Source organism: Phalangium opilio, unplaced genomic scaffold, assembly GCF_054372755.1.
Source record: "Phalangium opilio isolate 3A_F unplaced genomic scaffold, DU_Popi_V2 ptg000089l_1, whole genome shotgun sequence".
Classification (NCBI taxonomy): domain Eukaryota; kingdom Metazoa; phylum Arthropoda; class Arachnida; order Opiliones; family Phalangiidae; genus Phalangium; species Phalangium opilio.
Genome location: NW_028324194.1, coordinates 4,374,490 through 4,389,866, shown reverse-complemented (window position 1 = coordinate 4,389,866; position 15,377 = coordinate 4,374,490). Strand labels below are relative to the sequence as shown.

Genomic DNA, 15,377 nt, shown 5'->3' with positions numbered 1-15,377 from the left:
CGAAGGGAAGATGACAATACCTACAAGCCTGGGATCAGTAGTGAAAACCCTTACAGACCTCACTGCCAAAATTTATCCTGACATAACTAATATCCATGACAAGTCCATGGAATGGCTGTGTGAGCGTGCCATATTGACGCCCAAAAATGACAAGGCTGCCACCATTAACGACGTCTTACTTAAGTCTTTCGAAGGAACAGAGATAGAGTACAGATCTATTGACTCGGTATTGCAAACAGATGATGCCGTCCATTATCCAGCGGAGTTCCTGAACACCCTGAACCCTCCTGGCCTCCCTTCCCACAAGCTTCTTTTAAAAGTAGGCGCTCCAGTGATGTTGTTGCGGAATCTTAACCCACCAAAACTTTGCAATGGCACAAGGCTGCAAGTAAAAGCCCTCCATAGAAACGTCATCGAGGCCACAGTGTTCACTGGCTGTGCCCGGGGAGAGTCAGTATTCATACCGCGAATACCTCTCATACCATCCGAGTACCCCTTCGAATTCAAAAGGCTACAGTTCCCAATAAAGGTTTGCTTTGCAATGACAATTAACAAGTCTCAAGGGCAGACGTTGAAGCTGGCAGGGATTGACTTAAGAGAAGACTGCTTTTCACATGGGCAGTTTTATGTGGCCTGCTCCAGGGTGAGCTCGCCCACCAGTCTGGTAATCCTTGCACCGGAGGGAACAACGAAAAATGTTGTTTACAAAGAAGTTTTGTAAAAGGTAGTGGATTTAGGTCTGACCGTTTTCGAAGCTTTGTACCAAAAATTGTCATAATAAAAAACGTTTTTATTTGGAAATATTTGTATTGAAATTCCGCAATATTAAAATACTATTAACTACAGATTTGATAGTGGGTATGTAATTGCATAAACATGTGCAAAGTCGCTGGCTAAAGCTTTTTGTTACAAAATCATATTAAATTTAAAAAAAAAACCTTACCCCGGGCAACGCCGGGCACTTAGCTAGTTTTATTATAATATCAATCAAATACATTATTTTTTCTTTCCGCCTTTTCTTTGCGAAGCCATTTCCTCTAATTTCTTGTCCAACTTTCTTTGAACATGAATTCTTTTAACCGCGTCCAATTTCTTGGTACTTTCTTTATGGCAACTTGCAATTTCTTTCCTTATGTTGCTTCTCGCTTGCGCTTTAGCTTCATTTCCACATCCGTGTATTTCAGCCATATGATGCGATAGGCAAAATTGCTCTTTACAAAAATTGCAGATTTGCCCTAGTAATTTCACGCTTGTCTTGCATTTTGAAAATGCGCAGACATCTTTGGATTTTGCAATATTTTCCAAAATCATTTCTTCGGAAATTTTATTATCGTTCAAAATATTTTGGGTTTTGTTCTTCGCCACTTTCTTGCCTAATTTTTGACAGTGGTTAATGTGTAGTGTGTAATTATTTTCAGGAACGATTTTTGAACATTTTGGACAACATTTATCAAGGTTGATCTTAGAGGGTTCAGCTCTGGGTTTCGTTGTTGCAAAAGTAGCGGACTTTTGGCTTTGTTGTTTTTCGAAAGTTCCTTCAATTCCACTTACAATTGATTTCGCCACTGTGGCTTTATTCAATAATTCTGCACCATTTTCCGCAGAGATTTTATTCAATAATTCTGCAGCATTTTCCGCAGAGATTTTATTCAATAATTCTGCAGCATTTTCCGCGGAGATTTTATTCAATAATTCTGCACCATTTTCCGCAGAGATTTTATTCAATAATTCTGCACCATTTTCCGCAGGGATTTTATTCAATAATTCTGCAGCATTTTCCGCAGAGATTTTATTCAATAATTCTGCACCATTTTCCGCGGAGATTTTATTCAATAATTCTGCAGCATTTTCCGCAGGGATTTTATTCAATAATTCTGCAGCATTTTCCGCGGAGATTTTAAGCAATAATTCTGCAGCATTTTCCGCAGAGATTTTATTCAATAATTCTGCACCATTTTCCGCAGAGATTTTATTCAATAATTCTGCAGCATTTTCCGCAGAGATTTTAGTCAATAATTCTGCAGCATTTTCCGCAGAGATTTTATTCAATAATTCTGCACCATTTTCCGCAGAGATTTTAATCATTTCTTCGTCACAGGTTTTAATCGACTTTTCTACAGTTTCATTAGCATTAATTTCAATTAGGTTTTGCGAAGAACTTTGTGAAGAAATTGCAGGTTCCTCAACGGACATGAAATCTTTTGAACTCCCTTCATATTTATGGGGTTTAATTACCTCCTTATTCTTAAAAACGATGATTTGTCGATTCTCTGCATCTCCTTCACTGACATGAATTAATTTGAATTTTTCCGCGATTTCATGCACTAACATACGATCAAATGACGATAAACGCGACGGAAATTCTAATTTTGATTGGGCCTTATCCATAACGAATTCTGCAATAGTTTTTTCATACTCGGATCTCCGTTGTTCATCGAATTTAACTTGTTCTTCGGATGATAACTTTTTACTCGATTTTTTAAGGCAATTGCCAGAATTAGGCCTAGAATCATCTACAGTCTTGACCAATGCACCTTTGTTAGGCTTATTTTTCGAGGTAGGTTTTTTATTTTGGTTCTTTAATCTATCGGGCCTAGAAACTTCATTTTCAAGGGAATCAAGTGCATTTCGAAATTCATTAGCGGATCGAACTTCCCCGTGTACATTCAAATAATCGACAAGGTTTTTAAGAAAAGGGTGTCGCGAAACGGTAATTGAATCACATATGACGGCCAAGTGACGTTTAGCTCGTGTAATGGCCACATTGATTCGCCGATCTTCCGACAGAAACCCGACTTCTCCTCGATCGTTCGATCGTACAAGGCTTAAGACAACGACTTCTTTTTCGCGGCCCTGGAACCCGTCTACCGATTTTATTTCAAGCCTGGGGTATTTATGAAGCAATCTAATTCGGATTAGTTCCACCTGTAAATTGTAGGGCGCGATTATAGCGATATCTTCAGGGTCAATACCGCTATTTATCAAATTATCCACGTGAATCGATACTAGATCAGCTTCCCCTTCGTTACCTGAAAGTTTAAATTGATAATCAACACGTGGAAGTTTTCACACCATCATTTGAAATTACACGATTTTTCCCTGAACATTTTAGAAATCTCCGAGATTTTAGGATCGTTTAATAAACTCTGAGATTTTAGGATCATTTTATAAACTCTATGAGATTTTAGGATCGTTTTATAAATTCTATGAGATTTTAGGATCGTTTTATAAACTCTATGAGATTTTAGGATCGTTTTATAAACTCTATGAGATTTTTGGATCGTTTTATAAACTCTATGAGATTTAAGGATCGTTTTATAAACTCTATGAGATTTAAGGATCGTTTTATAAACTCTATGAGATTTAAGGATCGTTTTATAAACTCTATGAGATTTAAGGCTAGTTTTATAAACTCTATGAGATTTTAGGATCGTTTTATAAACTCTATGAGATTTTGGGATCGTTTTATAAACTCTATGAGATTTTAGGATCGTTTTATAAACTCTATGAGATTTTAGGATCGTTTTATAAACTCTATGAGATTTTAGGATCGTTTTATAAACTCTATGAGATTTTAGGATCGTTTTATAAACTCTATGAGATTTTAGGATCGTTTTATAAACTCTATGAGATTTTAGGATCGTTCTATAAACTCTATGAGACTTTAGGATCGTTCTATAAACTCTATGAGATTTTAGGCTAGTTTTATAAACTCTATGAGATTTTAGGATCGTTTTATAAACTCTATGAGATTTTGGGATCGTTTTATAAACTCTATGAGATTTTAGGATAGCTTTATAAACTCTATGAGATTTTAGAATAGCTTTATAAACTCTATGAGATTTTAGGATAGTTTTATAAACTCTGAGATTTTAGGATAGTTTTATAAACTCTATGAGATTTTAGGATAGTTTTATAAATTCTATGAGATTTTAGGATCGTTTTATAAACTCTATGAGATTTTAGGCTAGTTTTATAAACTCTATGAGATTTTAGGCTAGTTTTATAAACTCTATGAGATTTTAGGATCGTTTTATAAACTCTATGAGATTTTAGGATCGTTTTATAAACTCTATGAGATTTTGGGATCGTTTTATAAACTCTATGAGATTTTAGGATAGTTTTATAAATTCTATGAGATTTTGGGATCGTTTTATAAACTCTATGAGATTTTAGGATAGTTTTATAAACTCTATGAGATTTTAGGATCGTTTTATAAACTCTATGAGATTTTAGGCTAGTTTTATAAACTCTATGAGATTTTAGGATCGTTTTATAAACTCTATGAGATTTTAGGATCGTTTTATAAACTCTATGAGATTTTGGGATCGTTTTATAAACTCTATGAGATTTTAGGATAGTTTTATAAACTCTATGAGATTTTAGGCTAGTTTTATAAACTCTATGAGATTTTAGGATCGTTTTATAAACTCTATGAGATTTTAGGCTAGTTTTATAAACTCTATGAGATTTTAGGATCGTTTTATAAACTCTATGAGATTTTAGGATCGTTTTATAAACTCTATGAGATTTTAGGATCGTTTTATAAACTCTATGAGATTTTGGGATCGTTTTATAAACTCTATGAGATTTTAGGATAGTTTTATAAACTCTATGAGATTTTAGGCTAGTTTTATAAACTCTATGAGATTTTAGGATCGTTTTATAAACTCTATGAGATTTTAGGCTAGTTTTATAAACTCTATGAGATTTTAGGATCGTTTTATAAACTCTATGAGATTTTAGGATCGTTTTATAAACTCTATGAGATTTTAGGATCGTTTTATAAACTCTATGAGATTTTAGGCTAGTTTTATAAACTCTATGAGATTTTAGGCTCGTTTTATAAACTCTCCGAGACTTTAGGCTCGTTTTATAAACTCTCCGAGATTTTAGGATGGTTTTATAAACTCTCTGAGACTTTAGGCTCGTTTTATAAACTCTCTGAGATTTTAGGATCGTTTTATAAACTATGAGATTTTAGTATCGTTTTAAAAACTCTCTGAGATTTTAGTATCGTTTTAAAAACTCTCTGAGATTTCAGGGACATTATAAACTCTATGAATTGTCTGGCACATCATAAACTCCCTGACATTTTAGGCTTAATCATAAACACTACTAAATGTTAGGCACATTATAAACTCTCTGACATTTTCGGCACATTTTATAAGCTTAGGGGTTTTCAAGTTACACTTTTATGAGTACTTCAGAAATTAGTTTCATTTAAGCGTAATATCTTCCTGAGATTTGTTTCTAGGATTCTGGGAAATGAGATATCAATTGAAATCATACCTTTGGAATCTTCTTCGTCTACTTCTAACTCGTTCATATGACAACCAGCTGTATCAATCAGAAACAATGGCACTGAAGTGAACTCGTTATCTTGAATGTTGGGCAAATCATTCAGTAAATGAGAAGCGACTGACTCATCCGCCACCAACTTGTCATCGTATAATGTTGATGATGAGATCTTCATGATGTCAAAATGCATTCGATATTGAATTTCCAATAATTTCACTACAGATGGTGTGTGCGAGACCTGCAATGTTATACGCGATAATGTGTATAACAAGGCTTATTTATCGAGTACTTTTGAAAGAACTAAGAGTATTTTGATATGTTCATAAGATATGTTCCATAACTTTGTCACTGGTAACTTAGAAACTGGAGCTTGTCATGAAGTGATTTAAGTAGGTCATAGATTCGAGGTAAAGCGACGTCTGGTGAGACGCTGTCAAAGGCTTAGTGTAGACTAAATAGTAAGATGGACTGCAAAATTAACTGAGTGTAGTTAATCAATTCTCGCTTGTCGTTCTCGAATAGAGTGCTGTCAGAAGCGCCGGTGTGACGTCACCCATGCTGTTTTCCCATAAAGAAAAAACGGTAACTGTCATGGCCGCCCATTGCTAAAGGCTGACTCGTGACGTTTAACCTTGGATCTGACGTCACAACTGACAGCACTCTATTAGCTCGAGCTGTAAGTCTCTAGCATTACGAAATACACATACCGGATATTAATACGTCTTAACCCATAAGTTTATAAGATATGTTCCTTCCATAAGTAACCAATACTTCGTAACGCTAGAGAGTTACAGCTCGAGCTAGTTCGAGAACGACAAGCGAGAATCACTCTGTTAGTTTTGCTGTTCATCTAATCCTATTTAGTCTGCACTAAGCCTTTGACAGCGCCTCAACAGGCGCCGCTTTACTAGAATCTATGACCTACGTCACATTATGCCAAGCTCCACTTAGTAACCAGTGACAAACTTATGCAACATATCTTATAAAAAGAGTCTATAAACTAATGAATAATGAAATCTTCAAAATTATATAATTTATAGATTTGGACGAATTGTTGAATTTATAACATCTATTTTAAAGTGGCTGGCCGTAGCTGTTGGGGTGAAGGGGGGGGGTCTAACTGTTGGTTGGCATATTGCTTACCCGCCCACCGCGACGGTGGCGCCATTCCTTATGACCAAAGAGCTGGGTGTTTTCCCCCTGAACTAAGGGCGGACTTCACCAAACAGCTCCGGTGAGCCCCTTTAAGATCCCAAATGTTCAGAAATAACTTCTTCCCCCCCCCAACAGCGCCGGTGAGCCCCTTTAAGATCCCAAATGTTCAAAAATAACTTGTTCTCTTAATAGTCTGCTACTACGAAATTACTCGTGACGTCACACCCTCCTATCTCTTACTTCGGTTTTGGCGACCACAATAGGAACTATGGAAGTCGTTAGATTAGGCCATACAATTTAGTTTAATACCAATATTGACGTCACGTCCCCATAGCTCCTCCCTCTCAGTACCACTCTATTAATTATCTCTAAGGTAATTAAAAGTCTCAACTTACATTGTTCCTTTGCCTGATTTCATCCATTTTAACTAATCGTTCCATCAAACTGACTTCCAGGCCATTTTGGGCGGCTTCCTTTGAGAATATAGTGGGTGGCAGTTGCATGTGATCTCCGGCTAGCAGACACCTTCTTCCTTTTAAGAGTGGTATCCAACAGGCGGCCTCTAAGGCTTGCGAACACTCGTCAATAATGACCAGGTCAAAATGGTCCGTGGGTAAATGTTTCAAGGGTCCCTCGTCCGAGGCCCCAATCAGAGTTGATAGAATGACATCAGCGTTCTTTAAAACGTCACTAAGGACGTTTCTTTCACGTTCTTTTAGTTCTTTTGATAGACGTTTGCGTTCGTCGCGGGAAACGTATGATTTTGTTGTTCTATCAGATTTTGAGCCTGTCAAATATAAAGGGTCAAATCCTGAGAATATATCGGGCCATAATAGCAGCAAACATCGTACCCTACCAAGAAGTGATATCTAGTTTATTAGGGAGAAGGTGTAAGATGCCCAAGTATTCGCGCGCAATAGTCCCAGACCCCCTTTCAAAATACAAGGGGGAGGGGACGTAAAAGGAGGCCGGGCTATTTTGCCTGTCCTCAGTCGGAAAATATGACTGTAATTTTCGTCATTCGCGTCGCGCTGACGTGAGTTTTCAAGAACCAATGAGATGATTGCTGGTTGTAATTTAGAGGCGGGGATTAACTTCGGACCTACTATACGTTTGGACTGGAGATAAAGCTAGAAATGTGGCGAATTTATACATTCTCCCTAATAAACTAGATATCACTTCTTGTTAATTAGGACTTCTTATCCATGTTTTTGAAAATGGTTTGTTTGTTTGTTTGTTCAGGGTTCGAACTAAACTTTTATATTGAAAATCCCTGACTTTTGCAGGTTATCCCTGACCTAATTGTGCCAATATCCCTGACTTTTCCAGCTTATCCCTGACCTAATTGTGACAAAATCCCTGACCATTTTAAGTACTTGTTTATCAGAGCCCACTTCATAATTACACCTGGACCATATTTAGCATTGCTCGAAGCAATGATTGTTTGATACACTAAATGCCTATGCCTGACATTTTAACAATTAAGAAACTTGAAATCTATATCTATATAAATCAAAGTCCTGATTGACTGACTGACTGACAGACTGACTGATAATCAACGCCCAGCCCAAACCGCTTGCCCTAGAAGGCTGAAAATTTGCAGGAACGTTACTCATAAGTAGTAGGCGCGTACCAAGAAAGATTTCCCCCCAATCCGCCGCCATCTTAAAAAATGGCGCCCAGAAATGTAAAAAATCTTTTCTATGCAACAGAGTCCGCGCGTTTCAACCAATTTCGCAAATATTTAGTACACTGGTTTCCTTTAACCTATAGACGGGCTGAATAGTCTTTCGGGTTCGATTTGTTGCCATCTTTTTAAATGGTGAACAAAAACTTAAAAACCCTTCTTTATGGAATAATGTCCGCGTGAAAAGTAATAAAAAAATGTTCCGACGGGCTGACGGGCAACACCGAGTGCCTTCGCTCCAAAATTGGTCAAATCTGCCCATTCTTTATATCATTTTGATGGAAGTTCTTATTATACGCGAGCGACGCCGCGGGTAACAGCTAGTAAATTATAAATACAACTTTTTACAGTATTTTTCGATTCCTTTTTCAAATAATTACGCATGCGCAGGTAGAGCAAAATTCTTAAGTGTAACACGATTTAAAATATGGGGCTTTTAGTCTTAAACCATTTTCCAGGCGAAAGAAATAAGAATTCGGTGATTAATTACCAACTTAATTACCATTTTCGTAACTTACCCCAGAAAAAGAAAATAACTTACTCTGGTAACTTACCATGGTATTTTACCGATTTAGAACCCTATTGTAAGACTTACCTTGATTCGTTCTTTTGTTTTTCATTGAAAGTTGATCAATTTCCTGTCTGAGTTCCAAAATGACTTGACTTCCGTCACATGTCGAGAGAATATAATCCAAAGAGTACTTCTGCGTCGTCTGCATGACTCTGGCAGGGTGTCCCAATCGTATCAATTTCAATCCCTTCCATCTTGACAAACGTTCCAACAAATTATCAACGGCCATGTTGGATGGAGCGCAAACCAGCATTTTGCAGCCTTGACGCGCCAATTGAAGGATGATTTCAACCACAGTAGTCGTTTTCCCTGTTCCCGGGGGACCATGGATGATTGACACTTCTTTCTGATTCAATGCCAACTTGAAAATAAGGATTTTAATATCATGTCAGTATTAATTGAGCATTTAAAGCAAGAGGTGGCTCCATTATCATCCCTAAGATTCTGGCTAATTCATCTTCCCAAAGGCAGGAACCAATCACACCTAATGCATTAGGTCCGATTGGTTCTATACTATTCATAAAAATCTCATAATATTCATAAAAATTTAAAAAATTCTATAATATTTATAAAATTTCTATAACAGTCAGAAAAATTTCTATAATTGTAAAAAAAATTCTATGTTCCTCATCAAAATAGCCTAATGCTAAAAAAAAAACCTTTCATCGTCATAAAAATCCTATAATCCTTACAAAAACCTTATAATTAACACAAATATCCTATAACTGACACAAAAATCCTATAATTGACATAAAAATCCTATATTCCTCACAAAAATTCTATATTCCTCACAAAAATCCTATATTCCTCACAAAAATCCTATATTCCTCACAAAAATCCTATATTCCTCACAAAAATCCCATAATACAAACCAAAATCTTATAATCCTCACAAAAACCCTATAATCCTCACAAAAATCCTATCATTGTCATAAAAATCAAATAATCCTCACACAAACCCTACAATTGACACAAAAATTCTATAATCCTCACAAAAATCCTATAATCCAAACAAAAATCCTATAATCCAAACAAAAATCCTATAATCCAAACAAAAATCCTATAATCCAAACAAAAGCCTATCATTGTCATAAAAATCAAATAATCATCACACAAACCCTACAATTGTCATAAAAATTCTGTAATCCTCGCATAAATCCTATAATTTTCTTAAGATCGTTTTAATAAAATAAAATTCCCATAAAATTGTACAACTCCTGTAAAATCCAATAGAGTGCTTTCAATAAGAACTATTTGACGTCATTTTACCAGCGGACTTTGTCATCTTGTTTTTAAATCATATTGTAGCGCCATCTTCAGTACAAATGTTTCAGAAACAAACCCCAGACCAAAACATTGAAAACAAACCGCGGCCATTACATTTACCGCTTTTGAGTTATTATGGGTAGAGTTTGCTGTGTAAGTACTTGTCGCAGAAGCAGTAAAAAATATCCCGAGTTTCGCTTTTTTGATATTCCAAGTGTGATTATTAATCAATGAAGTAAAACTAAAGTATTTTCCGAAAAAAGATGCTAAGAATGGATAAAGAAGCTAAGCCTTAGCCCAAGCTCTGTGAAAATCAGAGGGTGTGTTCGGTAACTCTAATGGCCGCCTCAGTAACTCTAATGGCCGCCACGGTAACTCCAATGGCCGCCACGACACCTATTTTGGATCATATTAAGAAATTTTAAAATAGAGATGGCGCTGCAAACCGTGGCAAAAGAATGTTGCCCTAACGTGACGTATTATTAATTCAAAACCAAGGCTTCTGACAGGACTCTATATTCCCAATGAAAATTTACATCTGTTTGTATAAATTAAGAGGTTAAACTTTCAATTAAGTAACATATTCTCTATTTGCTTTTTGTCAATGTTAAAAATCTCTGAAAGGAAAATGAATTATGACTAATTTTTATGATAACTGTAATTGTGAAAGCTGCCTATCAAATTTGAATTTCGATGCAACAACTTGTTTTCTTAGTTCATTCTAATTTTTTTTAAAAAAACTTGTTTTAAGTGCACACCTTAATGGCGTCTTTTTGAGGTTGATTCAAAGCGGAGTTCGTTGGTTTGAATTTTTCATCAAAATTATAATTTATTTCCGTCGGATTTGCAATCCCAAACAAAACGTCAATCATATGAGACGCTGGTCCGCCTTTTTCCTCATATCTTGATAACGATTCTAGGGCTTTCTTCATACGACGATATGTGACATCATTTGACAGTTTCACCAAAGAATATGTCCCTGAATCGGACGACAAATTCAAAAGTTCGAACGCTTGCTCGAACGCAATGTGAATTGATGTGCTGTAGAGGAATAAATTAATAAATAATAGTTGGGAGTTAACAGCGTCAATACCGAGGGGTCCGTCATTCGAAAAAAAAAACGTACGGGATTTTTAAATCCCTCAGATTTTTATGGATTTTTACGTATTTTTTTTTATTTATATGGATTTGTCAATTTTTTTATAAAAATCCAAAATCCAGTAGGATTTTCAAAAAAACCGTTGTATTTTTGAATTTTTTCATGGAATTTCGTATTTTTTGTCAGGATTTTGTATTTTTTTTCGGGGATTTTGTATTTTTTCGGGGATTTTGTATTTTTTCGGGGATTTGGTATTTTTTCGGGATTTTGTATTTTTTCGGGGATTTTGTATTTTTTCGGGGATTTTGTATTTTTTCGGGGATTTTGTATTTTTTCGGGATTTTGTATTTTTTCGGGATTTTGTATTTTTTCAGGGATTTTGTATTTTTTCAGGGATTTTGTATTTTTTCGGGGATTTTGTATTTTTTCGGGGATTTTGTATTTTTTCGGGGATTTTGTATTTTTTCGGGATTTCGTAATTTGTTTTGGGCATTTTGTATTTTTTCGGGGATTTTGTATTTTTTCGGGATTTCGTAATTTGTTTTGGGCATTTTGTATTTTTTCGGGGATTTTGTATTTTTTCGGGGATTTTGTATTTTTTCGGGATTTTATTTTTTTTCGGGATTTTGTATTTTTTTTCGGGGATTTTGTATTTTTTCGGGGATTTTGTATTTTTTCGGGGATTTTGTATTTTTTCGGGGATTTTGTATTTTTTCGGGATTTCGTAATTTGTTTTGGGCATTTTGTATTTTTTCGGGGATTTTGTATTTTTTCGGGGATTTTGTATTTTTTCGGGGATTTTGTATTTTTTCGGGATTTCGTAATTTGTTTTGGGTAAGCATGGGCGAATACCAGTTTTTGACTGTCGAGACGAATATCGAATAGTGAAAAATTTTCTTATCGAAACCGAGACGAATAGTTGTTTGGGAACCGAATATCGAATAATTAGGCTTAACTTAAAATTGCCCTTATCGAATAGTTATCGAATAGTCCTTGAAATAGAAGGATTAATTAAAATCAATTTAAATTATATTTAGAATTTAGATGCGCTATAGAGTAGTAGCACTTCAGGCCTATTTTCCCATAGAAACTTATACATTAAAAAGTGTAACTGCCATTACTTTTTTAAAACATTTTTAGGGTTAATATTTTTGTTTTCTCCAATAGTTAATCGAATATTTAACGAATAGTTAATCGAATATTTAACGAATAGTTAGTCGAATATTTAACGAATAGTAGGCCCGAATAGTAAAATTCACTATTCGATATTCGTTCGAATACCCGAAATGGGGCTTATCGAATATCGAGACGGTTATTCGTCTCGATATTCGTTCGAGTTATTCGTGTTACTCGAGTATTCGCCCATGCTTAGTTTTGGGATTTCGTATTTTTTTTTAGGATTTTGTATTTTTAACTGTAATTTTTATCGTCTTCCTGGATTTGTGAATTTGAAAATTTTGGATTTTTTTGTGGATTTTCACAAAATTTTGGATTTTTTTGTGGATTTTCACAAAATTTTGGATTTTTTTGTGGATTTTCACAAAATTTTGGATTTTTTTGTGGATTTTCACAAAATTTTGGATTTTTTTGTGGATTTTCACAAAATTTTGGATTTTTTTGTGGATTTTCACAAAATTTTGGATTTCTAAAAAAATTCGAACACACTCCCGGATTTAACATGTTATTTTGGATTTCTAAAAAATTTTCGGTATTTTTTGATTTTTTTCTGGATTTTCGGTGGATTTTTGGATTTTTTACATAATTTTATATATTTTGAAACTTTTGAAAGATCTTCGGATTTTTAAAAAAACACAAAATCCTTTTTGTATTTTCACTGGAATTTTGGATTTTTTCCCCGAGCGTACGGGATTTTTTGGCAATGACGGACCCCTCGGTCAATACCTACCCATATTTCTATAAAAATTGAGATATCACCTACCTTGAACAAGCTGTAACAACACCGGAAGCTAAAACTTCTCTCGAGCCTCCATCTTTTCCTCCAGCCCATATGCCAGCGATGTCTCCGCTACTGAACTTGTTAGCTGGTAATATTATCACCCCTGCATTTCCCATCGCCCATTTCGGCTCAAATTTAACGACACAACGACCATACAATCCAGTTTTATACGAAGCCACCTTGAGTTTCGACAAACATAAACCTTTGCTTTGCAATGTTGATAATGAAAGAGTTTCTAAATACGTTTTTTGCTCCTCTATTTCCGCGTTTTTTTCTAGATTTATTAGTTCAAGTTGTTTAGTTACGAATTCTGATATAATTAACGGCTCCATTTTGAGTTAATAATAATTATTTAATTAATTGCCACAGTATTAAATAATCCAATTACTTGTTAATGAAAATAGTGAACCTTAATAAAATAATTTTACAACACCACATCTTGCTTTGCATAACACAAAGCAGACGACACGAAATAGTCCATTTTTAACAAAAAGCTAGGAGTACTGAATATTGACGGGAGTGTAAGTCAAGAATAGAAATAAAGCAGACTTGTAAATAGGGGGTACCAGGGAGCCTGTGACACCCAAGAAAATTCACAGGACACCCTGATAAAATATTCTTAGGGGGGGGGGTCGGGTACCACCCGGGTACCCTGAAAAATTCGGGGCGATGAGAACTCTAGCAAGAGTTCAAGTTAAAAATCCGCGGCTTTTCCTCGACACCAAAATAGTTCTATGCCTCAGTATGATATTCAAGTTTTTTTATTTAATTAACCTTGTCCACTAGGGAGCCCCGGGTACCCAAGAAAATTGGGCTTTGGGGGGGTCGGGAGCCCGCAGGGCTCCCGGTCAAATTATCACTATTTACAAGTCTGAAACAAAGTTGGATGACTGTATCTCTATGATCTTAATTATGGAAAAAGTAAATTGTCAAATCACCTCACCTAGTTACGATCAGGCTGGGAAATAGCACACTTCCTCTGGTCCAAAACCAGTTTATTAATTGCTTGGACTAGTTTTTTAATTCAAAAAGTGGGGGTTACTGGTCCTCGGGACCAGTTTATTAATTGCAAATCTATTGGATAACAAAGGCTGGGACCAGTCCGGAGACCAGTTAATTATTTCGGGGACTAGAGGGGTCACTGGTCCCAAGGACTAGTTTAAAAAAATATCCTTATTTCCCAGCCTGGTTACGATGGTTAAAATAATATGTCTGAAAAACAAGATTAATAATAATGAAGCAGACGACGCGAAAGGTCTAGAGTCATAGCCCACTCGATCACGTGCTCATCGATTTAAAATGATGTGGATTGTGGAATAAATTGGTAGCTGAATTACGAATAAAGTATCAAAGTTCAATAAAATTCAACAAAGCCTAGCCCTAGACAAAGCCAAGATTATTATTATTATTATTATAAAGCCATGATATAAGATTACTAAATAAGTATTTATTTTTAGACTGTATTTTTTTAATAACAGATCTTCTTTACTATAAAATTAGTAACTTTTAACATCGTTTTAAGGCCAAAAATAAGATAAAACTTTTTAAACTATTGTGGAATATAATAGCACTAGACAATATGTTTAATTAACAATTTTAAACATTTTTGACAAGAAATGTCATACATCAAATATCGTAATTAACACAAAATTTTATTACATCTGGCTCATCCTTAGGCCTATTATTGGCACTCCGTATAGTGTTTATTTGTTTATTAAAAAGATAAACCTTGAAAATCCATATTAAGGGTCAGAAGTTTTAAATTTTCTTTCCAAATTAATTTTGAAAACTATAACTTTTAACATACATATAACACATATCTTTTATAAATCTACAAACGGAGCTCATTTTTCGTGAATTTGAGTCATCAAAATATTACTTACAAAACTTTATATACATAAAAAAGCACGTATAGATTTGTTTCGCTAGATTTAACTAAATTCTAATTTCTTATGATTTTATCTATTATTTATTTTGAAATGAAAACTGTGTTGACTTTGTAAAATAAACTATTTAATATCCTTGCAGTGACGCAGTTAATATAAGAAATAACAATAATTAGTTTGAACCATAAGTTCATAAGATATGTTTCATAAGTTTCTGAGAACTTATCATGAAGTGACGTGGGTCATAGATTCTCGTAAAGTGACGCTTGGTGAGGCGCCGTCAAAGGCTTAGTACAGACTATATAGGAAGATGGACTGCAAAACAGAGTATAGTCAATTCTCGCGCCATTCTCGAATTAGCTCTCAGTAAGTCTCTAGCATCACGAAGTATAAGAAGTGTTATAGTTATGGAACATTCTTATGAACTTATGTTTGATCATATTGATTTTGACACAA

General features: G+C 34.9%; 2 protein-coding genes across 2 annotated transcripts; one reads left to right on the top strand and one right to left on the bottom strand.

Annotated features, from left to right (window-relative positions):
* The first annotated feature begins 106 nt into the window (after positions 1-106).
* LOC149647096 (ATP-dependent DNA helicase PIF6-like) lies at positions 107-721 on the top strand. The gene has a single exon (XM_089849592.1). The coding sequence runs from the start codon at positions 107-109 to the stop codon at positions 719-721; it is 615 nt and encodes a 204-aa protein (XP_089705718.1).
* Positions 722-771: 50 nt separating this feature from the next.
* On the bottom strand, positions 772-13,499 carry LOC149647095 (DNA-binding protein SMUBP-2-like). The gene is made up of 6 exons (XM_089849964.1): positions 13,018-13,499; positions 10,738-11,020; positions 8,739-9,075; positions 6,852-7,243; positions 5,293-5,539; positions 772-3,029 (listed from the first exon to the last, which is right to left on the bottom strand). Exons 1-6 carry the CDS (start codon positions 13,365-13,367, stop codon positions 997-999), a joined length of 3,642 nt encoding a protein of 1,213 aa, XP_089706090.1. The 5' UTR covers positions 13,368-13,499; the 3' UTR covers positions 772-996.
* Between the last annotated feature and the right edge of the window lie 1,878 nt (positions 13,500-15,377).